Consider the following 26,226-nt stretch of genomic DNA (forward strand, 5'->3'; position numbering starts at 1 on the left):
GTATTAGGATGTAGCATTGGATTTGCTTTCTTCAGAATTAGATTTAGAAAAGTTCAAAACTTAACTTAGAGTTCTGTAACTATAACATTAGAAGTCACTTCTGTAAAAACTTTTGAAACTTGTTTTTTTACTCTATTTACTTTCAAAGCCTTGCATTTTCAAGAAGGGACAAACCTAGCTACTGCGTAAGAGAACATCCAATGTTACTACACCATAATTGCACAATACAAACTCCTGTCAGACTAAGAACCATAAGATACATCAATGAGTGAATTATAAATATATTTCTATAGTACAAGCAGATTGATTGGGAACAAAATTACAAACAAATATTTTTGCTTATGAGGCCTAATAGGAATTTATTTCCTGGTCTTTTGTTATAGAGTAAATTAGGTTTGGACTTCCTGTGGAAATGAAGTCTCTACTATAAAATTATTCACATTTCAGTGCTAGTTAATTATAGAGCTAGTGTATCTTCACTGTAAGCAGGAAGAACTTACACCAAATCTTTCATTAGAATAGTTGCAATCTGATAGTTGTACATGCAATAGTAAAAATGGTAATGTTCTGGAAAAAACTTACAGCACAATCAAAGCAGTTGAAAGATGAATGAAAGTAAGGCCGCGTTCCAAGCCCATACATTTTTATAAACATTTCGGACATAAAGAGCCCTAAGAAAATGAATTCTGCATAGTCTGAAACAAACAGAGGAGAAAGAGAGAGGGAAAAAGTCCGTTATACTTCTTTATTGACAAAACTATCTCCTCTTTCTATCAAAAACTCCTTATGTCTGACTATATAGAAATTTCAACCTTCCTACATTAGAACAGATTCTTCTTAGCCTTCTCTAACTTAAACATGTCAATTAATCATATTACCTTTGTAGATGCAAGAAAGTAAACTACAAGACAACTCTCTCCCAGAGACCAAAGATGGTTAACTGACACCACGAAAAATCTCTCAGATTATAGTTTTGCTACATCATAGTAATTCTAGATTTCCTTTCTGTATTTATATTTTTAAAAATATTTGCTGATATGCACTTTTAATACTGTTCTATATTATTTTTCACAATCAGCTAGAAGCAAAATTAAAACTGAGCTTCTCTCTCTAATGTAGTCAATTAGTCCAAGATCCATCTGTAATACTAAGACGTTTTAATATGTCAAAATTGCCATTCCTGTCAATTTTATTTCTCCCTAAATTATTACGGATAGTTTATGAATTGTATCTTAATATTTTTTATTTAATAATTTGGTTCGTCTTAAAAAAAAGATGCCATACTTCAAAGAAAGTCATTATTAAAATAATTTTTTCTTTAGAACAGTGATTCTCAACCTGAGGGTCAGTACCCCTTTGGGAGTCGAATTACCATTTCATAGGGGTTCTGGCATCTTGGAACATATTTTTACAATCTGACCAATCAGGCGTTTACAATGGGGGGGTGTCCCTCTGACTTTCCTGCCAATCAGCTTAAAGCTCTGTTGGGAGAATTGGCACTAGGCTTATGGTTGGTGGTCACCATAACATGAAGAACTGTATTAAGGAGTCGCAGCATTAGAAAGGTTTAAAATATAGAGATCTCTTCAGCCTCTCTAAATAAATGGAAATATAAGGAAGAGTTTTAATTAAAAACTAATATAATTATATGGAAGAAATTTTAACTGTAATACCACCCAATCCACTAACAGTATTGCAGTCATATTATACTGGAATTTCAGAAATGAGGCCTGAAAATTAATTTAGAAAAAGGCATGCTTTCCAATTCCAGGGGTTTTTGTGTGTGTGTGTCTGTGTGTGTGAGAGAGAATGTTTTCCAGTATAGGATTCCCTAAGCAGAGTTTCCAACCTCAATAGGAACCAGAGTAAATTCTATTCAGTAGCTTCATAATGGTCTATTAGAAGTCTATATCATTGTTACATTTCATGGATTGTTTTAATACTGTGGTTTCCTGCAACCAATTCTTGGAATTGTAATTTGATATAACTACTACCAATACTTTTTAGAAAAGGCAATGACAAGTCAAAGAATTCCGTAATATAGGTTATCTTTTCTCCCTTTGTAGAGGGCACAGTACATGAATTAAAATCCCTAAATTCAGTTCCTGTAATCTATCCTATAGTATTCGGTTTAAGTCCACTTATTCCCAAGAAGTTTAATTTTGATTACTTTTTAAATTAAATTAATCAATTAATCATAGAATATAACAAGGGAAAGATTTCATTATTGCTGCCTTACCAAATGAAAATGCTATCCTGATTTCTATTAAGCAAAAATGACAACGTCTAAATTATTGCAAGCCACCTCCCGCTAATAAATCTGTTTCATGAAGAAGGACATGACTCTGCTACTTACAGAGGAAGTCAGATAGCCAATCTGGCTGGTCGTAATGTACTATAGCAACACACAAAGTGTTGAGAGCTACCAGACTGAGGACTGTCCAGTAAAAGGCCTGAGTTTTGACAATACGACGGATATAGAAACGCAACCTCCGCTCTTTTTTGTGAAAGAAAGTAGCATTTTCCAGCGTGACACTTTTGATGCTGGCTCGAGCAAAAGGTGAACCTGTTAGAAGAAGTAAAAGTTAGCAGCATAAGAGAAGCCATTTATTTGAAATAATCTGCCTGAGGGATGGAAATTAATGAATTTGTTTATTTGGCATGGTTGAGATAGATAATTGTGAATCTGCTTTGTCTTCTGTGCAAATACTACCAAGTCTCCCTAAGACCCCATGGTTAAATAGGAAGATGATAGAAAGATAGCAGTAGCACTTATATACAGTCATACCTCGTCTTACGAACCTAATTGGTTCCAGGGGGAGGTTCGTAAGACGAAAGGTTCGTAAGACGAAACATTGTTTCCCATAGGAAACAATGTAAAGTCAATTAATCCGTGCAACCAAAAAAAACCCCCCGCAAAAAAACGCTGCCACCCGGCTGTCACCTTTTAAAACAGCCAGGGGGCTTCTCAGTGACCTCCCGAACGCCGAACCCAAACTTCTGGGTTCGGCGTTCGGGAGGCCGCCGAGAAGCCCCCAGGCTGTTTTAAAAGGTGACAGCCGGGCGGCGGGGCTTCCCAGCAGCCTCCGAACGCCGAACACGGAAGTTCGGGTTTGGCGTTCGGCTTCGGGAGGCTGCTGGAAAGCCACCCAGCTGTTTTAAAAGGTGACAGCCGGGCTGGGGGGCTTCCCAGCAACCTCCCGAATCCTGAACTTTTGCCGAACTTCCGGGTTTGGAAGCCCCCCAGCCCAGCTGTCACCTTTTAAAACAGCTGGGCGGCTTTCCAGCTGCCTCCGAACGCCGAACCCGGAAGTTCGGGTTTGGCATTCGTACCACGAAAAAAGTTCGTAAGAAGAGGCAATTTTTTTCTGAACCCCGGGTTCGTATCTTGAGTTGTTCGTAAGACGAGGGGTTCGTATCTTGAGGTACCACTGTACTGCCTTACAGTGCTTTACAACCCTCTCTAAATGGTTCACAAAGTCAGCATACTCCCCCCAACATTCCTCATTTTACCCACCTCAGAAGAATGGAAGGCTTAGTCAACCTTGAGCCGGTCAGGGTTTAATTCCTGGGGAGAGCAGTGACTTAGCCCTGCAGTATTGCATTCTAACTGTTCTGTGCATGGCCTCTCGGAGCCACTGACCCAAAAGTCCACTATTTCGTGGTAAAATCACACACTTTATTGATAAAAGTTTAAGTTTATTGGATTTATATGCCGCCCCTCTCCGAGGACTCGGGGCAGTTTACAACATATGAAAGAGACAATATATATCGAAATCCAAATTTAAAATTCAAAGTTGCAACTAAAAACTAAAGAACCAATTAAAATACATACATAACCATTCAATTATCAAACTCACTATACATTCGTCGGCCAGGGGGAGAATCTAATGACCCCAAGCTTGGCGGCATAGGTGAGTCTTTAGACTCTTACGAAAGGCAAGTTCTAATATGCTCGCTGCAGGATGGGTCTGCGGGGCTGATACTACATTTTGCCATTATTTGGTCAATCCCTGTCTGTTCATCTTCTGAGCAAGAATATGAGTGAATGCAATAATGGTCCCTTCATAAAAAATAGTACTAAAACTGCAGCATTTGCTTATATACAGTACAAAAACAGCATAGTTTGCTATGTACTCACAAAAACAGCATAGTTTGCTAACACACTGATTTGAAATGATGACATTTCAGGACATATGCTTTAGCCATAGTTGAGCAACAATCTATGATGGCAATACATTAACGCATCACAATATATAATTAAATGTAAATGGATGTTCAGAATGCATCTTAGGATAAAATGGGAGTTCAAAATTTAATCGGGTTTTTCAGATTTGAAAAGATTAAAGACCACAAGTAGTCTTTGTATTATGACCACAATTGAACCCAAAATTTCTGTTCTTAAGCGAGACATCTGTTAAGTGACTTTTGTTCCATACTACAACTTTCTTGCCAGAGTGGTTTTGCCTTATTCTACAACTTTTCTTGCCATAGTCATTAAACAAATCACTGCAGTTATTAAGTTAGTATAAAGTACAGTTGTTAAGTGACTCCGGCTTCCCCATTAGTTTTACTTGTCAGAAGGTCAAAAAACGACCCCAGAACTATCATAAATATGAACCAATTGCCAAGCATCTGAATTTTGATCATATGGCTACAGGGATGCTCACATGAAAAATGTCATAAGTTACTTTTTTCAGTATTGTTGTAACTCTGAATGGACACAAAAAAATAGTTATTGGTCAAGGACTCCCTGACTCCGTTTTTGACCAACCTACCTACTGAAGAGATGTCTGCCAGTGGGTCATCTGCTTCCTCTGGATTCAGCAAGTCTGTTTTGCTTTTCTTAATGGTGGCCCTCCGAAGAGCTCCAACAATAGGAACATGACAAGAAAAACAGACATTATCCTCAAGGTTCTTTATCAGATTCACTGATAGATCTTTTTTTAACCATTAACCATAATGCTAACTTCCACAATATACATTCCAGTCCAGACCATAATTCCAGAAGACCTTTGAAATGTAATTACTGGCATACTTGATTATGAAGTTATATTGTTATATACATTCTGTTTCAATTTTATATACTTAAAGTATATTTATTGCATGTTACATTGACTTTCTCTTTGGTCCTGCATAGACAGCTCCTAAAGTACTTATCAATGAACTGGCCCCTTCCACCCTTTATTCATTAATTCATAAATAAATTATCATCATCATGTAATTTACATTCTCCAGAACGGGGAGGAAATGGAAGTAAAACATCTATTTGTTCTTCATCTTACAGGAGCTAGCCTAAGATCATTTGTTTTGTGGTCCACTTTTTTTAAAAAATTATTATTATTATTATTATTATTATTATTATTATTATTAAAATAAATAACTCAAGGCAGCAAATATTTTTCCTTCTTCTATTTCCCTGTGAAATACTGGGCTGAGAGAGTGTGACTGGCCCAAATGATCCAACTGGCTTTCATGCATAAGGCAGGACTAGAACTCCCATTCTCTAAGTTGGCGCCTTAACCACTATACCAAACTGGCTTTCATTGAAAAATATTTCAAGTAAGGTTGTTCTTTGACAATAGGAAAAACAGCTTTGAGAGGGAGTGGCTTAAAGAGAAGGCAAATGTTTTTTTCTTTGCACACCTTTTTTTTTTTCAAATTCTAAACTGCCCTCTTCTTAAAGAAAGGCAGTTTTTCCCTCCTTCACACTCCAGATGGGCCTCTGGGTGGACAAGCATCTAGAGGCCTGTGAGATGAAAAGGAGTTGTAAGTGCTTTGAAATGCAAAAATGGTATGGGCAGGTAAACTGTGCCTTCATCAAATTGCATTTTAATAAACAAAATGGCTGCCTTGCTGGCCTGTATGAAAAATGGGAATTTGTCCCAGGTTTCTTTCTCATTGCAAAATTAATGCTATTCCCCTATTTTTGAGCTGGCAGGAAATTATACTGACAGAAGTCCTGTCCATGTTAGCCACCCCTGGCCAGCCACAAGCACAAGGTAGATAAATCATATTGTTGTTATTAGTTTTGTATAGACACAGGGCTATTATTCTGGTCTTCCCACTCCCTTCCCACTAAATGATTGTAGTCAGGATAAAAATAATCTACCAATCACTTTCAATGTGGACTAGAACTATTTTTTTATTTATTCTCTGTCCAATACACAATACATATGGAAGAGAATGGACATTGGGTAGTACTGTATATATAAAGATAATATGTAATATAGAAGAGAAAGTATATGAGAGGAAGAAAATACAGTATATATGATATATGACATAAAGGAAAGACAATTGGACAGGGGACGTTAGGCACACCAGTGCACTTATGTAAAAGACAGAAAATATATTTTTATAATGAAAGTAGTTTCCCCCCCCCCCCCATTTCTCAGTATTCAGCTGGGCTTTGCAGAAGCCTTTTGCATCGATGTGTTGAAAAGAATTTGTATCAGTTAATATCTGCAGGTAACTGGGTCCCTTTCGCATATGTATTTAGCTTTCTTCTTGAAGAATACCACTATCTTAAAAAGGATCCCAAACAACAGCTGCCATGCAAAGGAAGGTTTGTACCATGAGGCATTATTTCCTACTTTAACCTATCGCCTCACTGGCATTGCTGGTAGGGTTGGCAATATTGGGGAGATATTGGTTCAGAAAGATGAATCACTATCTCATGACCAAATCAAAATGCCCCTAGAATATATGTGCAGAGACCAGAGAGGATAGACATGTTTAGACAAATCTAGAATGTACTTCTTCCACACTTAGTGATCAAATGACATACCACCAATAGAACAGTTAATTAATTATATCAATTGGTATTTATGGAAAAATCTATGACATGAAAATACTGCAGCAAAAAAAAAAAGTTCCCAAGATATGTTGTTGTCACAGTTAGATGCAAGCAAGGAAAGGACTTCTGGACAGTGAGAATCAGTTTTGAGTGAATAAGTGCTAGCATGATTCATTGGCTAATAGAACAAGTATGTCCCTGAACTTCTATGAACACACTTATGAAACAAGGGCTACAATTAATATTTGGGATACAGGTTGTCTTTCTAGCCTTCTTGGAGGAACCTTGATTTTGTATAACTATCGTGTTTCCCCGAAAATAAGACACTGTCTTATATTAATTTTTGCTTCAAAAGTTGTGCTACGTCTTATTTTTTTGGGGGGGGGGCTTATATTTCTCAAATAAGACAAATTCACAGGCAGAAAAGCTGACACCCCCAAAGAAAGTGTACCATACGGTACACTAATTACAGTACGATACCTGTCAGTATGGCACCCACCCACACAAACGATGGCACTTATATTGTACAACACTATACTCCCGCTATTGAAGCTTCCGGCCACCAGAGGAACTACAGTCTACGCACTGTAGTGGAGACTGTAATGGCAGTGAGACAGCAGCAGACTGTGTCTGCTGTACTGGACGGTACAAAGCGATGGAAGGGACCAGCAGGGGACCGTATGTTTTTCCACCGTACCGTATGTAAACTTGACTACGCCTTATTTTCGGGGGGTTCCTTATATTAGCAAATTCTGCAAAACTTCTGACACACCTTACTTTCGGGGTACGTCTTATTTTCTGGGAAACAGGGTAGTAACTGTTACAGTTAACCACCATGAGCACATACCTATTGATTAAAAGGAATATGCCTTATTTGAGAAGTGAAATATTCAGAACTTCGGCAAGCAAAGGTGCTTTAGAACTGGTACCAGCATTTTTACATTACCTATCCTCAGTTTCTTAAAGGAGCGGTACTGTTTCCAGAGTTCGCATGGTAGTGGCAAGGTTTCAGGAAAATTATTATTTATTATTATTATTACTTATTAGATTTGTATGCCGCCCCTCTCCACAGACTCGTGTTTCAGTTAAAGAGGAGTTAAAAAGGGGGCAGCAGCATAGCCTCATATTCTTACATTGCTTTGCTGACCCTGTAATGCAGGGGTCCCCAAACTTTTTACACAGGGGGCCAGTTCACTGTCCCTCAGACTGTTGGAGGGCCGGACTATTAAAAAAACCCTATGAACAAATCCCTATGCACACTGCACATACCTTATTTAAAGTAAAAAACAAAATGGGAACAAATACAATATTTAAAATAAAGAAAAAGTAATAAAGTAATTTATACTTCCTTATTAACAAGTAAATTTAAACTTAAATCAACAAACTCCATTTCTCTTTCCTTTCTTCCCTCCCTCCTTTCTCTCCACTTCTCTCTTCCCTCTTCCTTTTCTCTCATTTGTTTCATTTTCCTCTCCGTCGTTCTTTCCCTCCATCATTTTCTCATTTCTCTCTCTCTCTCTTTCCATCTCTCCCTCTCTATCTCTCCCTTTCTCTTTCTATTTTTCTCTCTGTCCCTCTTTCTTTCTCTTTCTCTCTCTCTTCTTTCTCTCACTCACTCTCTTTCTAACTCTCCCTCTTTGTATCTCTCACACTTTCTCTCCCCTTCTCTCTATTTCTCCCTTTTTCTCTCTCCCTTTCTATCTCTCCTCTTCATTTCTCTCTCCCTCTCTATTTCTCCCTCTTTCTCTCTCTTTTATTATATCGATCGGTAAAATCTCATGTGCTGCTGCGGGCCGGTTAAAAGACCTCAGCGGGCCGCATCTGGCCCGCGGGCCATAGTTTGGGGACCGCTGCTGTAATGCAACTTCATCAACTGAGCATTTTTGTGAACTTTTTGTGAAGCTACCATGTGAGTCAAGAATAGCTCTTTTAGGTACTGTGAACAGGTATTATTTAGGTATTTATGTATTTTTATTTAATTTATTTTATTTAGTGCCCATCTCATTTCAAAGCGACTCTGGGCAGTTTACAGAAATTGTATTTCTAATACAATTAAGTGGGAATAAAGTAAAATCATAGTTACAAGATGGGGAAAGAGGGAGCTGGAAAGGGAGAGGTGGGATTGGCTGTTCATGAAACAACCACCCCAAGTGTGAAGCTCCCCTGTTGGGGCCCTAAGTCATCTGGCAGAGCCAGGTCATAAAGCTCCTGCGGAAAGTCAGAAAGGTGGGAATTGATCTCACCTCAGGGTTTGAGGCATAGTGAGAATGCAATTGTTTCAGATCCAGTACAGTAGTACCTCTAGATACGAGCTGCTCCACCTGCGAGTATTCCAAGATACGAGCCACGAGGGGAAATTTCTTTTCGAGACCTGAGCTCAAATTCGGGATACGAGCCGAGCGTCCACTAGGTGGCGCAAGAATCCTTGCTTTTGGTTATCTCAGAGGGGGAAAACAAAGTCTAAAGCCATTTGTTCCAGATACGAGTTGTACGACATACAAGCTCCCTTCTGGAACGAATTAAATTCGTATCTAGAGGTACTACTGTGCTGCATAACTGTATTGGGACTGGTAGTCATAAAGCGAGTCATAAAGCGAGATAGTCATGTGACCTCACTAACTCAACGACAACAGTTTCAGCAGTTCTGTCTGCCACTGGGAATCAAACCCTGCACAGTCATTAGGCACAACATCACGTGGGCAACAATTGTGACCCTCTGCCAGTTTCTCTCGTTTGCTCATCAGAAGTTGGTAGGGAAGGTCACAAATAGTGATCACATGACCTCAGGATACCACATCGTAACTGCATGCTGACTACCAAGTGCCTGAGTCATCACCAGGCTTACAAGAACTGGTCCTAATTCTCTCATTCAGCGCTTTCATATTACAGTAGTACCCCTAATTACGAGCATAATTCGTTCCATAAGGGAGCTTGTATCTCGAGGCAACTCGTATTCTGGAACAAATAACTTTCCCTCCCTCCAAGATAACTAAAAGCAAGGATTCTTGCGCCACTTAGTGGATGCTCGGCTCGTATCCCGAATTTGAGCTCGGGAGTAGAACAGAAATGTCTCTCCCCTCGTGGCTCGTATCTTGAAATACTCGCATGTAGAGCAGCTCGTATCTAGAGGTGCTACTGTATTTATTTATTATTTATTTATTAATTAGATTTGTATGCCGCCCCTCTCCGTAGACTTCGACTAACAACTGGTCATTAAATGAAGGAGCACTTCAACCTGTTTTTTACACAATTTTTGTTAAATTAGGTTGACATACAAATAAAGACTTTACTATCTCAGAAATCTTTCACAGAACGTTCTGTGGGATATGAGGGCTTACCATCGAAGGGATGACGAGGCTCTCCTTCTATATCATCTTCAGCCAGGATGACTTCTTCTAAATGAAATGATTGACATTAAGCCACCAAAAAGGAGGAGGTTAATTATAGGTGACATACTTTAGCAAATACTGTAGTTTCCTGAAAATAACCACTTGAAAGAGAAGGCAGCTGGACAAAGTAGCCTTAGCTAGGTAAGAGCCCAATGAAAAGAAACACAACTTATTGATCTCATTTTATGGGTATTTTTGTGTATCCATGGCTATGTTCCAGAAAAATTCTGTCAGAAAATGTCTTTGGTTCAGACAATATAATTGTGACATTTTTATATCAATCATGAAAATATGGAGATATACGATGGAGATAGAAACACACAAAGGGTAAAATTCTTTTGACACTTGCTTGTGTTTAATTGTATCCTCTTGGGATTAATAATAGCTTGGCAAAAGTATTTACTTCAATCATATATGATTAAATTAGTAGTCATATAAAGACAAATCTTTTAAAAATAAAGGAAGACTCACCTTGAGAATCAAAGTTGTGTAGGTAACACAGGAAAATAAAAATATATTCTCAGTGAGATATTTTTATGCTAAAATATTTGTACTGAGTATATCACTGCTTATCCTTGTAAGATAAGAGCAATGTTTTGCAAATTAAAAATGAAGTAATTTTTTCAGAACAAAAAATATCCCAAACAACTGTTCAGTTGTTAAACAGCTTTAATTAAATTGAATCCCAATAGAAAAATCATAATAAGTTAGTTAAAGTCTGAACGTTATAAAAGTAATGTGCAATATGTACCACTTCCCCATTGAGAACAACTGCCTACCCTTTCTCAGGTTCCAGGAGACCATTAAGACCTAGGTCGTTCAGGGATGCCTGTAAAGAAGGGAGGTAGACCGAATATTCTCCTGAATTAGTAGTGCTACAGGGTGGAATGCTGTTGTTGTTGTTGTTTTTTAAATATTGCTCTGTGTTTAATAAAGTCTGGAAATTGAGTCATGGCAACTGACTTCTCTCTTGTTGGTTTAAAATGTTTTATTGCTTAGCCAAGTAGCTTCTTCAGTCTAAACCAGTGTTTTTCAACCGGGGTTCCGCGGAACCCGTGGGTTCAAGGGCCAGCCAGGGATTCCGCGACTTAATGAGAAAAAAAATGACCAGGAGCAGCAGCAGCCGTCGCCGCCCCCTCCACCTTACTCCGCTTTTGCCTTCGCCTCCTCCCAGAATGCTGTTTCTCCCCACCCAACAGCTGCAACCGCCAACCAAGCTGTCGGGTGGGGAGAAACCCCCATGGGTCAGGGTCCCGTGCTGCCCGGCTGCTCCGGCTCTCCAGACCATGCCCACCCCTGCCAATCCTCCATTCACTGTTTCTTTTTGGCGGGGGCGCCACCCTGGAAAGAAGAGGCATAGGGAGCCCCACCCACCATCCCTGGGCTGAAGGTACCGGAGCGACGTCCGCACTTTTCCCCCTCTTCTACACGCTGCTGCTAGCTGTGCGAGGTAAAGAGAGGAGGAGGGAATGAGAGAGAGAAAGAGAGAAAGAGAGAGAAATGAGAAAATGATGGAGGGAAAGAATAAGGGAGAGAAAATAGACACAAATGAGAGAGAAGGGAGAGAGAAATGAGAGAAAGATTGAGAGAGGAGAGAGAGAGAGAATGAGAAAGGAAGAAGATGGAAACAAATGAGAAAGAGAAGGGAGGGGAAGAAAAAGGGAGAGGAAGAGGAAAGAGAGAGAAAAACAGAAATGAAAGTGAGAGAAATGGGAGAAAAAAGGGGAAAAAACAAATGAGAGAGAGAAGGGGGAGAGAATGAGAGAGAGGGAAAAGAGAGAAAGATGTGGAGAGAAAGAAAGAAAAGGGAAAGAGAGGGAGGGAAAGAGAGAAGTGGAGAGGAAGGAAGGAGGGAGGGAGGGAAGGAAGTGAGGAAGGAGAAATTGAGGGAACAAGGAGGAAAGGAAGGAAGAAGGAAGGAAGGAGAAATGGAGGGAAAAAGGAAGGAAGGAGGAAGCATGAAATGAATGGAGGGATGGAGGAAGGAAGGACGTTTTTGGGGGAAGGGTAATTTTTTTTAAATTTTTCTCTCAACATACATTCAAACAATACAGTTTACCATCTGATTCTCCATGAATAAAATGCAATATTTTGTTAGTAACTAATATCAATCATCAAAAAAGTTGCAACAGTTGTTTTTTCTAATTTTGTCATCCAGTTACATACTTTTTCTTTTATTTAAATTCCCTCCTTAATGTTCAAGGCTCGCCTTGAAGGGACATAAACAGTACTGGTACACAGTACAGGTTCTGCCAGAAATCTGATGACACCAAAGGGTTCCCCTGAAGAAAAAAGGTTGAAAAACACTGGTCTAAACAAGTTGGTTAAGGGGACTCTATATACTTATGTCCTCCAAGGAAGTTTCAGTTCTTACTACTGGATAAACCTGTAGGTCTCAAGTGGTCCTAAAGTGGTCTTAATCTTCCTATAAAGGTTCATGCAAGGGAGGCCACAATTAATGACCCACCTAGAGTAAAGGGTTTAGGAGCTGGAACATTTACATCTCATTGACTCTCTGCCTACTTATCTAATGAGCCTATCCAGGTTAGTAAAAAATGAAATATACCCAGAGGATATACGTTCCAAATTGTCCAGACTGAAGAAGCTACTTTATTTGGATAAGCAGTGAAACATTTTGAACCAATCAGAAAGGAGGTGCAGTTGCCATGATTTAACTTCCAGACTACTCTACCTGGATGACTGAGAATCTTCATCAAGATATTGTGTTTAATAAACTTAACTGTAATGGAAAATACTTGTCACCCAGAATAAGCCTAAATAAATAAATCAATGTGTTCTGTTATTGTATTAACTTATTTCTGTGAAGCCTATTTTGTGAATCAAGGTAGCATGTTTTACTATAAGAAAAACATTATCCATGGAAATAAAGAAATATACCACTTCTGTCCAACTGAGTAGTAATAATAATTGGTGTGAAACATATTTTGATAATCATTCTATTCCAGTTCAGAATCCAGCTAAATACAAAACTAAAAAATACAAGAAGAACAGAATGAGCAACCATGGCAGAGGAGGATCTCCTGCTTAACCAAGGTAGAAAACCTCCAAAATCCCTTTCAATTCTGTTATTCCGTATTATATTATTCAGGAAGGTCACCAATATTGAATATTTTAATATCAAAACATGAATTCCCTGCCTCACCATACAAGTGAGTAACCCGTAAACGTCTACTTAAAAACCTCTACAAAATTAACTTTAAATTTTAACTTCTTGTCAATTTGAATCTTTTTAAAAAAAATAGACTTTATTTGAACAATTAAAACATACGAAGTTGACAAGATACTTGCAAACATACAATTCAATAGGTTACATTTTAAATCAGTTAAACAGTCAACAAATTTGTCAATGTGAATCTTAATTCTAGATTTTTTAGCTCATACAGCAGTGATTTTTTGAATAAGACATATCTTTTGTGATTAAGAAAAATATGTTACCCATCTCCAACAGCTGGCAATCCAAGCAAAATATCCTATCATCAGGAGGAAGTGAATTGAAAACCAAGCCAAAATAATAGAGCAATGCTGCAGAAATGAATTTACTTCTAAAAGGTTTAGTTTACCATTATTACTTAATCCAAACCCTGCCATCTCAACCTAAGTATCATAAGACACTAAAGTGGGTTAATCTAAATTAAGTCTTGGTTTAAGAATAGTTACAACCTTATTTCAGGCTGAAAGCTGACTGCATCTAACTATAAATCTATACTTGTAAGAATAAATCTAGAAAAGAACAGACAATAAACTGAAGACGTTTTCTCTAATTAAATGTTACAATGTCTGAATTAGTTAGCTTAGGGGGGAAATGGTGAAAAAACCAGGGAAACATAAAAGAGAAACAAATAAACAATATATAGAATACAGGTTATTAATAAAAATGTTTCCCCTCCTTTTTTCAGGGTACTAGAACTTGGGGTCATCCAAGGAAGCAATGTGAATGAAAATTCAGAAAACTGGTTCCTGTTGTTGGGGAATGTAAAAGATGCTGAGGTCCTAAATCATCATTCACTGTGGGAATAAAATGCTGGACCGGAGAAGTCTACCATATCTCTTCTTATTTTTTTTAGCTGATATTATACTACTGATTTACTTAACTTATAATCTATTTAATAAAATCTCAATCCCTACTGGTGTCTTTTTGTATGTACTGTAGTAAACCTGTCTCAAGTCTGTGAGTCCAGCTTTCCCTACATATGGAATATAGAATTTTACATTGATCTCTGCTTTGATTTATTTTAACTTGACTTAATTTCTGAACCTGATTTCCAATGCTCAGTTTGATACTATCTACAAATCTGATGTATAATCTTCATTCTATGAAAAAGTACGAATGTTTTGAATTATACCAAGTCTAGGACAGAACCCTGGGGGACTTTTGTACTGAGTTTACAATCAACAAAAGAAAGCTACAGAAGGCACAGGCCGAGACACCAAAATTCAGTTTATTAAAAATAATAAACTAGGAAAACAAAGAGTAAAAGATCCGTAGGACTTGCCTGCTTTGGAGATCCACTCCATATAGCCATTGAGCTCCCTTTCAATTTGCTGTTGTCTTCTCAGCTTCAGAAATGCACGCCGATTTTCTACTCGCTCCCTTTCTTTGGCAAACTCCCTGCAGTCCGAGAAGGAAGAGTAATGTTTAATAGTCTCTGTTACACCACTTAAATTTGCAGGAAAGCATCACAGAAGAAATACAAAGGCAGAAAGAACCCAGGATTTGGGGCGTCCACTTGCCATAAATTGAATTTTCTTTACAGGGCTGAAAAAAGCTACCGTAATCACTAATAGATTTTCTCTATAGCAAATGTACTAGATACTTACCCAGAAAGCACCCCTAGCACAAGGTTCAGCATAAAAAAGGATCCAATGATGATGAGAGGGATGAAGTATAGCCAGTTCCAAGCACTCCCTGAGGCATCGTTGCTCTGGAGGAAAAAAAGAGGATGAAATCATTGGATACTGAAGTCATGGAGTAGATTTTTCATCAAAGTCATTAACTAATTCAGGGTATGTTTTAAAGCAGTGTTTTTCAACCAGTGTACCGCAAGACATGGTCAGGTGTGCTGTGGGGAAATTAAACAGGGCCCCCCAAACTACCATTCCTGCCAGGATATCCCTTTTGTGTTCATCGAAACAGGCCCAGGTTTCACACTAAGTGAGTGTAAATACATTTAAAAACTATATTATTAACGATATGCATAATATGTACTGCGTTTGAGTGTCATTTTATGTAATTTTGGTTGGTGGTGTGCCCCAGGACTTTGTAAATGTAAAAAATGTGCCGTGGTTCTGTTGTGGTTAGCTCTGGCCCAGCTCCTGCCCCAAGGAATGTGCAGGTGGATGTGGGGGAGACATCCACATGCTGCGGGCCTGTTTTGCTCGCAGTGGAATCTGCCGACGAAGTCTCCTCTGACCAAGGAAGCCTGAGTGACAGGGAGGAGGAGAGTTTGGCAGACAGCCCAGGAGGAGATTAATCATCTGTATCATCTCTGGATTCTGAACAAGAATTAATGACACATCCACGCATCCATAGAGTGATGCATAGGAAGCAACAACTAAAGGATTATTACAAGAGAAAATGAGGCCACCTGTGGTTGGGTGGGGCTGCTGTAATTAGTGCTGCTGCTATAAATAGCAGCATGTGGGTTTGGCGTTTGTGGAGAATTATCTGATAGTTGTGTTTCATGAATGTCTTGCTGACTCCGGCCTTTGTTTGTTGACTTTTCACCAATTTGAAACCAAAGCAGAGCAAAGTGTGTTTCACTTCGTGGAAGAAGAAGGGCTGTGACTTTCTTCACAGCTGCAAGCTAAGTACTTACGAACTGATAAGGGACTTGTACAAACTACCAGGTTGTTTTGGGACGAGTGCTCTTTGCAATACAAAAAGAGTGCTTAGTTTATTTTGAATTCTGTGATAAAGAACATTGTTTTGAATTTTCAAACGTGTGTGTGTCTGAAATCTATACCTTTGAATTTCTGGGAGGCTCCTACCAGAGAGCCCAGCAGAACAGGCTCAAAAAACGTTGAAAATAACTGTTTTAAAGGATAGGAACAGTCTGCGGGCTGGTGTGATATCAAATCAGACTATTATCACAAGCACAAAAAGATTACAAACTTAACAACTTGTCAACCTCCATCAACTAGCCAGTTAAATTTCCCTAGCAATACCCAGTTACAAACCTACAACAATACAACACAGTCTAGATGCATTTTAGTTGTCTAGTTGTCTCACATTTTTCCATTCTAGTTCTCTTCCACGAGTTCTTTGCTCACTGATAGCAACCTAACAGCCCTTCCCTCTCCTACAAAAATATTTAAAATAAATTAATCCCTAATCTCATATTCTCTTATCAGCCGTCTGACACAAAGCACTTGAATGGGTATCTGTAGGGATACCCAGCAGGAAGCTATAACAAAGATATCAGAGTGAACAATTTGAAAGGAATATTGGGAAAATTGTGAAATTAAGCAGGTACTATTGATTATCTGATGAGTCAGAAGATGGAAGAGATTACTACACCAAGCACTTTGTACCATTCCTACCTTAAAACAGGAACACAAAGACATAAGATAGCAGGGAATGACAGCACAGCTAAATAATTTGTGAAAATCGATTAAATATTATGGAATTTTGGAATACAAAGCCCCCAAACTCACTGAATAGACTATTTCTCCTATAAACTGATCAGAGTTCACATATACAGGTAGTCCTCGATTAATGATAATTAAGCTCAGAATTTCTGTTGCTAAACAAGGAAGTTGTTAACTGAATTTTGACCTATTCTATGATATTTCTTGTCACAGTTGTTAGGTGAATCACCATAGTTACTAAATTATTTAGTGAATCTGGCTTCCCTATAGACTTTACTTGACAGAAGGTCACAAAAGGGGATTATATGATACTAGGACACTGCATCTGTCATAAATGAGAATCCGTTTCCCCCTAAACCTGACATCATCACCCAGAAAAGGGCCAGTCAGGGCCTGGACCACATATGTAGCTTTAATTAGACTGATGAAGTCCCTGGAAATCTCAATTCGCCCTCCCAATAGTCCTATGCTGAGTTGGCTGTGGCAAATTGTCCTGGGGTGAGTCAACTGAGGTGAGCTGGCTGCAGCAAATTGTCCCATTCTCGTGGATATATCGATATATATACTGTACACAAAAGATCCTATCATTAGGAGTATCCTAGCATAGAAATGGAAAAGATTCATACCAGTATGACCATTCCTAATCCAGATAAATCAATAATTTGTTCTACTATGTAACAGCTTATTTGTCAAAAAAACAAAAATAGGTGAAGGGTATTGATTGCTAAGCCCATCAGTCTACAGTATCTCCACTAGATCACTGGAAAATGATATTTTATGACACCTTATATGACACCTTTGCCGTAATAAAAAGGGAACAACTAGTAAAGACATATGAAACAGCATCTTCAAAGGAATTTGACAAGGAAAGAAAAACAAAACAACATACTATCCTTCCTGGAAATTCTCATCAGCAAAGGAAACAATGGCAAAAGTCTATTGAAAAATTGCCTACACAAACCAAGTGCATTAGCAAAATAACAACCCAATCCTTATAAAAACATTATTCACTGCAGCAACCTAGAACACCAGAAACAGGAAATACCCATACAAGATCTTTCAGTAAAATGAATACCTGTGCAACTTTATCAAAAAGCATCTGACCACTCAACTCACTATAATCAAATGGACACAAGTTATGAAAGGGGCAACACTATATCAAAATATATTTTTAAAAATTTCAGAAATAACCAACAGACTATTACAACCAAATGCTGGTTTTTTTTAAAAAATAGAATAGAATTCTTTTTTGGCCAAGTGTGCTTGGACACACATGGAATTTGTTTTTGGTGTATATGATCTCAGTGTACATAAGATGTGTTAGTATACTGTGTGTATATATGTTGCGTGTTGCAATACACATGCTAACAATGTAGGCATATGACTATACCTTTAAGAAACATTTGCTGGTTGGTCATAAGTGGGAGCAAACGCCGTTCCTCTTGGGGGAGTTTATACTAGAGATATTTGTATTTGCTATGTGCATATTTTGCTGTGTGCGTTAATCTGGTTTGTAAACCATTATTAGGGTTATATGTGTATGATATTTGGACTTTGTAACTGCTATTGCTTATTTGCCTATTTGTAACTAATAATATTGTTCTATTTTGTACTAAGCCTGATTCATTGACTGACTAACCCACATTGCTACATTAACTCTACTTAAAGTTTGTTGAAGGTTTATTACCTAGACATTCTGACAAGGAGAATAAAATACATTCATCAAGAATAATATCTAAAGACCTAAGTGCTAAAGGCCACTGCAACAATATCGCCAAAAAGGCTTCCAGAGTCGTTAACCCGATCCTACGTAGCTTCTGCTCTGGCAATCTCACACTACTGACTAGAGCCTACAAAACCTATGCCAGACCCATTCTCGAATACAACTCATCTGTCTGGAACCCACACCACATCTCAGACATCAACACTCTCGAAAACGTCCAAAGATATTTCACCAGAAGAGCCCTTCACTCCTCCACTCGAAATAGAATACCCTACAAAAATAGACTATCTATCCTGGGTCTTGAAAGCTTAGAACTGCGGTGCCTAAAACACGATCTAAGTATTGTCCACAAGATCATATGCTGCAACGTCCTTCCGGTCAACGACTACTTCAGCTTCAACCGCAACAACACAAGAGCACACAACAGATTCAAACTTAATATTAACCGCTCCAAACTTGACTGTAAAAAATATGACTTTAACAATCAAGTTGTCGAAGCGTGGAACTAATTACCAGACTCAATAGTGTCAACTCCCAACCCCCAACATTTCTCCCTTAGACTCTCCACGATTGACCTCTCCAGGTTCCTAAGAGGCCAGTAAGGGGCGTATATAAGTGCACTGATGTGCCTATCATCCCCTGTCCAATTGCCTTTCCTTATATCATATATCATATATATTATCTCCTTATCTATCTCTCTATCTCTCTCTCTCTCTCTGTCTCTCTCTCTCTCTCTCTCTCTCTATATATATATATAATATATATATTCTCTCCCTATCTCTTATATCATATATACAGTGATCCCTCGAGTTTCGCGATCTCGATCTTCGCGAAACGCTATATCGCGATTTTTCCACCCGATGACGTCACTCTCTTCCTTCCTTTCTCATCTTTCTTTCTCTCTCTCTTTCTCTATCTTGCTTCTTCCTCTCTCACACTCTCTTCCTCCCTCTCTCATCTCTTTCTTTCCTTCTCTCTCTTTCTCTATCTCTCCCCCTCTTGCTGGCGGGTGGCGGGCGGCGGGCGGGCGAGCGGGGGCATCAGCGAGGAGCCGGGGTTTCCCCTTTGCGTGGGCGGCTGGGAAACCCTGATCTTCGTCTGCTCGCTGCTGCTGCGCCGAGCAGATCAGCTGCTGGGCGGCCGAAGGAACCTTCCCTGGGTCTTCCCCCTCTTGCTGGCGGGCGGGCGAGCGGCGGGCATCAGCGAGGAGCCAGGGTTTCCCCTTTGCGTGGGCGGCCGGGAAGACCCAGGGAAGGTTCCTTCGGCCGCCCAGCAGCTGATCTGCTCGGTAGCGCAGCAGCAGCGAGGAGCCGAATCGGGGTTTCCCCTTTGCGTGCGGGGAAACCCGATTCGGCTCCTCGCTGCTGCTGCGCTACCGAGCAGATCAGCTGCTGGCCGGCCGAAGAAACCTTCCCTGGGTCTTCCCGGCTGCCCATGCAAAGGGGAAACCCTGGCTCCTCGCTGATGCCCGCCGCTTGCCCGCCCGCCAGCAAGAGGGGGAAGACCCAGGGAAGGTTCCTTCGGCCGCCCAGCAGCTGATCTCCTCGGTAGCGCAGCAGCAGCGAGGAGCCGAATCGGGTTTCCGCTTTGCGTGGGCGGCGGGGAACGCAAATTCCACCATCTACGCATGCACGGCCATAGAAAAAAAAGGTGCGCATGCGCAGATGGTGTTTTTACTTCCGCAACCCTACATCGCAAAAAATCGATTATCGCGAGGGGTCTTGGAACGGAACCCTCGCGATAATAGAGGGATCACTGTATTCTCTCCCTCCCATCTACTCTTTTTTTAAACTTTCTATCTTTATATATATTACTTAATGTCTATTCTCTTCCATATGTATTGTATATTGGACAAAGAATAAATAAATAATAAATAAAATAAAATAAAAAAGATACAACACTTAGTGATAGTCAAGGTTACTAATAAGCTATCAAATCATACTACGAAACAAATAAAAACAATATAAATTAAAAGATACAAGCAACATGGTTATAGTCATAAGTGGAAGAGATAGATACTGTGAGAAGACAGAATGAAAACTATTTAATTCACAACACATGAACAGACTCAACCCCAGTTTCAGCTGAGGAACTGTTAGCATTTTAGATGAAGCCAAATCCAAAAATGTTAGGAAATACCTGGAAGCTTCACATTCAGATTAATCAGGCACCAATATTTATTTATTTTATTTTTCATTTATTTATTTTGTCCAATACACAATACATATAGAAGAGAATAGACACGAGGTAATATATATAAAGAAAAAATATAAAAATGGAGAAGATATATGAAAGGAAGAAAATATATATGATAAATGAGATAAGGAAAGACAATTGGACAGGGGACGAAAAGCATACTAGTGCACTTATGTACGCCCCTTACTGACCTCTTAGGAACCTGGAGAGGTCAATCGTGGAGAGTCTAAGGGAGAAGTGTTGGGGGTTAGGGATTGACACTATTGAGTCCGGTAATGAGTTCCACGCTTCGACAACTCAATTGTTAAAGTCATATTTTTTACAGTCAAGTTTGTAGCGGTTAATATTAAGTTTGAATCTGTTGTGTGCTCTTGTGTTGTTGCGGTTGAAGCTGAAGTAGTCATTGACAGGTAGGACTTTGCAGCATATGATCTTGTGGGTGATACTTAAATCATGTTTTAGGCATCATAGTTAAACTTTCTAGACCCAGGATTGTTAGTCTATTTTCGTAGGATATTCTGTTTCGAGTGGAGGAGTGAAGAGCTCTTCTGGTGAAATATCTTTGGACGTTTTCAAGGGTGTTGATGTCTGAGATGTGGTATGGGTTCCAGACAGATGAGCTGTATTCAAGGATAGGTCTGGCAAAAGTTTTGTAGGCTCTTGTGAGTAGTGTGAGATTGCCGGAGCAGAAGCTACGTAGGATCAGGTTAACAACTCTAGAAGCCTTTTTGGCGATATTGTTGCAGTGGGCTTTAGCACTTAGGTCATTTGTTATTAGTATTCCAAGGCCTTTTACTGAGTGTGGGTTGGCTGTGAGAATTTGTTTATTCAATTTATATATGAGGTTAGGATTCTTTTTGCCGATGTGGAGGATAGAGCATTTGTTGGTTGATATTTGAAGTTGCCAGGTGTTAGACCAATCTGGGACAAAGTCGAGGTCTTTTTGGAGAGTAAATGTGTTGTCCGTGGTGTTGAAAAGTTTTACATCGCCGGCAAAAAGAACACATAGACATAGAAACCATATTTATAACTACAGTATTCAAAACAGACAATAAAAAAGCTAAGAAAGAAACAACATGTTACATGTTGTTTTTATCATTGTTGTTAGCCGCCCCGAGTCTACGGAGAGGGGCGGCATACAAATCCAATAAATAAATAAATAAATAAATGAATAAATAAATAAATAAATAAAAAGACCCAAGCACATCCTCTTCAGCAGCTAACATCCAGATAAAAAGGATTTAATGTGAGACAAATAATTAAGCAGAAAGCAATATTGTAGTCAACCATCAAGGAGAAAAACCATACCATCACCCAATTGGTAGGGCAAGCATATAAAAATGGAAAGCAAAATGCGTACTCACTAACATTGATGATCTTAAATACCAGGGTAATGAAATATCTGTAAGCAAACAATCAATCTCAGAGAGCATCAAGGACTCCAGATGTCAACAACTGTTGTTAAACAATTGTTCAGCATTCATAGACAAATGCAAAGAATCAGTTTATAAATCCCCCTGAAGACTATCTATCTATCTACCTACGCCTAGCATATTCAACCAAATAGTAATCTATTCTAATCCAATTTAATCTAACAGATCAATAGCTTTTTTTTCATCTGATGCTAATCTTCCTGGAGAGTCTTTTCTCTGAGGTGGGACAAAGTTAGTTTATTTACTCATTCAATTTGCATGGTTGCCCGCATCAACAAGTGACTCTGGATGGTAAATCATAGATTAAAATCAAATGTCCATCTTAACCCTGCTGTTCTGTTCGAAAAAAGTTCCTAATGTTATGTTCCCGGGTCACCCTGACCCGGACCGAAAACTCTTCATTTGCAGTGCTTATGTTTGGTCTTTTTGAAAGCTTTTTTCACCTGGAAACATGTTTGAACATTTCTGCACACAATGGAATGAAAATTGAACTGAAAAAATTAATCCTTATTGGTTTATTTTGCACATAAATGTGCCTCCCCCCCCCGTTTTTGTGAAAGTTTTTTCAATTTATGGATAGTTTTGCTTGCAAAATCCATTCTATTTTACTAAAGTTGGTGTGGGATTGGTAGCTTGAACATTTCTGCACACAATGATATGAAAATTGAACTGAGAAAATTAATCCTTATTGGTTTATTTTGCTCATAAATGGGCCCCCATGCTTATACTCAAATAGGCTTATACTCGAGTAGGCTTATACTCGAGTATAAAATGATATGGTCTTATATTCAAAAATAAACCAATAAGAATCATTTTTTTTCAGTTCATTTCTATTTTTCTTATGTTTAGGATTGTTCAATTTAGTATATCAAAACTTTTGAGTTTATTGATAATTTTGCCTGCAAAATGCATTCTATTTTACTATTCTATTTTGGTGTGGGATTGGTAGCTTGAACCTTTCTGAACATAATGATATGAAAATTAAACTGAAAAAATGATCCTTATTGGTTTATTTTGCTCATAAATGGGCCCCCATGCTTATACTCAAATAGGCTTATACTCGAGTAGGCTTATACTCGAGTATAAAACAATAAACCAATAAGAGTCATTTTTTTCAGTTCATTTATATTTTTCTTATGTTCAGGATTGTTCAATTTAGTATATCAAACCTTTTGGGGGAAAATTCCTTAGGGATTTGTAGCCTTAAAAAATATAAATTGACACGAAATTCAAAAAGGATGGGGGGAGGGGCTTTTTGATCAAAATAAAAATGTAAGTCTCAATTTTTCCAGTTCAATTTTCATATCATTATGTTCATAAATGTTCAAACTAGTTTTCCAGTTGAAAAAGTTTTCAAAAAGATTAAATTCAAGTACCTAAAAAAAATATTTATGGTCCTGTCATATACGAACAGAAACAGATTTGAAGTTATGATTTTTTTTTGCCCAGAAAACAATTAGCCACCACCCCAAAAATATTTTTTGATGACCAGCATTGTTAAATTGAGTAAATGAATGCCTAAGATTTTAAAGAATATTTCGGATTTGGAGCATAAAAAAATAAAAAGTGAAAATGATTGCAAGCAGCCGAGGGGGGGGGGCCTTATTTCTGATGTTAAAAAACCAGTAAGAATCATTTTTTTCAGTTCCTTTATATTTTTCTTATATTCAGAAATGTTCAAGCTACCAATCCCACACCAACTCCAGTAAAATAGAATGGATTTTGCAAGCAAAACTATCCATAAATTGAAAAAAAATCACAAAAACGGGGGGGGCGGCACATTTATGTGCAAAATAAACCAATAAGGATTAATTTTTTCATTTCAATTTTCATATCATTGTGTGCAGAAATGTTCAGACTACTTTCCAAGTGAAAAAAGTTTTCAAATTGACCAAACATAAGCACTTCAAATGAAGTGTTTTCGGTCCGGGTCGTATGTGACCCGAACATAACACTAGGAACTTTTTTTGCTCAGCAAAAACTAAGCCCCCCACCCCCCCAAAAAAATTCTCATAGAGAGAACCCCTGAAATGATGAAAAGTCATGAAATTTCAAGTTTCAGATATGCAGGGAAAATTTTTTACAGGGACTCAAACTTGGCTTCGGGTCACATACGACCCGAACAGAACAGCAGGGTTGCAAAAGTCAAAATGCACACAGCAGCCAAATAGAATGTTGCTTGGCTTTAGGATGGTGATAAGGAGGGATATGCATGGAATATTATATTAAGTTATTGATACACATGGTATTTTATTTTGCGAACCTGTGTGTGAGAGGTATTTACATTTTTATACTGAAACTAAAGGAAAAACTGTGCCCATCTCATCGGTTGAGATGTGAGAGATTGTGTCTTTTGGATATCTTCTAATTCTTTTGTACCTCTACTTGATGGATTGCTCCTTTTAAATGCCTCTTAGACTGGAAAGCTGCTATTACCACAAGCAGCTCTTTTAATGAAAATGTCATTGTTCCTTTCTGGTGGGAGAAGCAGTCTGGAATGGAACACACATAGCAAGAGATCTTTATCTCCTTTTTTCATGACTGAAGGAGAAGGTTGCCTCATGCAATATCGGAGGCATCTGCTTTCACTTTGAAGGGATGGTGGTGGATCTGGATGCCTCAGAAGCCACTGGCTTTCAGTTCCTAAATTGCAGGTTGCACTTAGGTAGACCATTCTAACTTATGTCTTTTCTTTAGGATATTTAGAGCATTCTGCAAAATTAGGAAATAACTTTCCACAAAACTTTGAATATCCTTCATATTTCAAGAAGCCTTTCATGATTGTACATACTGAATTTATGTGGGATTATTTGTATTCCTTCTGCAGTTTCTATACCCCTAATAATCCAATTGAGAGAAATCAAACCCACCTTTTTACCTTTTATTAAATAATCTTGTTTAAAGTTCCTAACTTTACGGTGAGTCTCCTACAAAGATGAGCCTTTCAGTATGTCATACAAATATATGTCTACATATATATGTCCGCCCCAAGTCTACGGAGAGGGGCGGCATACAAATCTAATAAATAAATATGTATTCAAAATATAAAAAGATATTTCAATAATTTGGGAAAAATCATGTCATAATTAAGCAGTTATGCCAGCCGCTCCTAGTCTATGGAGAGGGGCGGCATACAAATCTAATAAATTATTATTATCATTATCATTATCATTATCATTATCATTATCATTATCATTATCATTATTATTATTATTATTATTATTATTATTATTATTATCATCATCATGCCAAATATAACCAATACAACAAAGGACATCACTGTGTCTATAATCTTACCACATCTAGTATTACAGTAATTATATATTCATGACCTTTAATTTCAATTAATTGTATTGCCTCTCAAATCCAATTTTTTGAAAATGCATGCCATTTGAAGGTGGTCCAGTACATCTGAAGAGACAGGTGGTAATGATCCTTAATAGTTACACTGTTCAGGAGTGTATAACCCTATATATATTAAGAACAAAAAAATGTGGATACAGATACTGGAGGCAAATATAAGGGGCGTACATAAGTGCACTAGCCTGCCTTTCGTCCCCTGTCCAATTGTCTCTCCTTATCTCATATATCATATATCTTTTCTTCCTTCATATATCTCCTCCTCTATTTTTATATCTTCTCTTTATATATAATGTTGTATCCTGTAATGGCTACCTTGTATCTCTGTAAATAGTTTGTTCCTTGCTAAAGCGCTGTCTGAGCTGGAAATCAGGAAGTCGCTCCTGATTGGCTCAGACGCTCCCTGCTCTTGCTTTGGCGGGAACCGCAAATGTATAAAAGAAGCGGTTTCTCCCAAGCAGAGCAGACGGTACTCGCTGAAAGTCACTTACCTATGCTGAGCTGAATAATGTACCGTTCTAATTCAACCCTGCCTCTGGGTTTATTTCATATAATACTTCATGTCTATTCTCTTCCATATGTATTGTGTATTGGACAAAATAAATAAATGAAATAAATAAAATAACTTTCTTCAGATTCAGAAACTCCTTCTAAGTGGTTAGCTTTTCAGTAGGTACAGAGTAGTCTTAACCGTGAGCTGAATTCCTGCTTTCAAGTTGA

The 26,226-nt window shown here is 38.3% G+C and overlaps 1 protein-coding gene across 1 annotated transcript in view; it reads right to left on the reverse strand.

Annotated features, from left to right (window-relative positions):
* The window catches only part of CACNA1A (calcium voltage-gated channel subunit alpha1 A), a 419,872-nt gene that overhangs the window by 166,194 nt on the left and 227,452 nt on the right, over positions 1–26,226 (reverse strand). Inside the window, exons 10-15 of the mRNA XM_070739561.1 lie at positions 15,025–15,128; positions 14,700–14,815; positions 10,135–10,191; positions 4,779–4,868; positions 2,357–2,566; positions 583–695 (exon numbers count right to left, since the gene is read on the reverse strand). Of these exons, the coding sequence (XP_070595662.1) occupies positions 583–695; positions 2,357–2,566; positions 4,779–4,868; positions 10,135–10,191; positions 14,700–14,815; positions 15,025–15,128 (690 nt within the window). The remainder of the gene's footprint in view (positions 1–582; positions 696–2,356; positions 2,567–4,778; positions 4,869–10,134; positions 10,192–14,699; positions 14,816–15,024; positions 15,129–26,226) is intronic.

Source organism: Erythrolamprus reginae, chromosome 2 (genome assembly GCF_031021105.1).
Source record: "Erythrolamprus reginae isolate rEryReg1 chromosome 2, rEryReg1.hap1, whole genome shotgun sequence".
Lineage (NCBI taxonomy): Eukaryota > Metazoa > Chordata > Lepidosauria > Squamata > Dipsadidae > Erythrolamprus > Erythrolamprus reginae.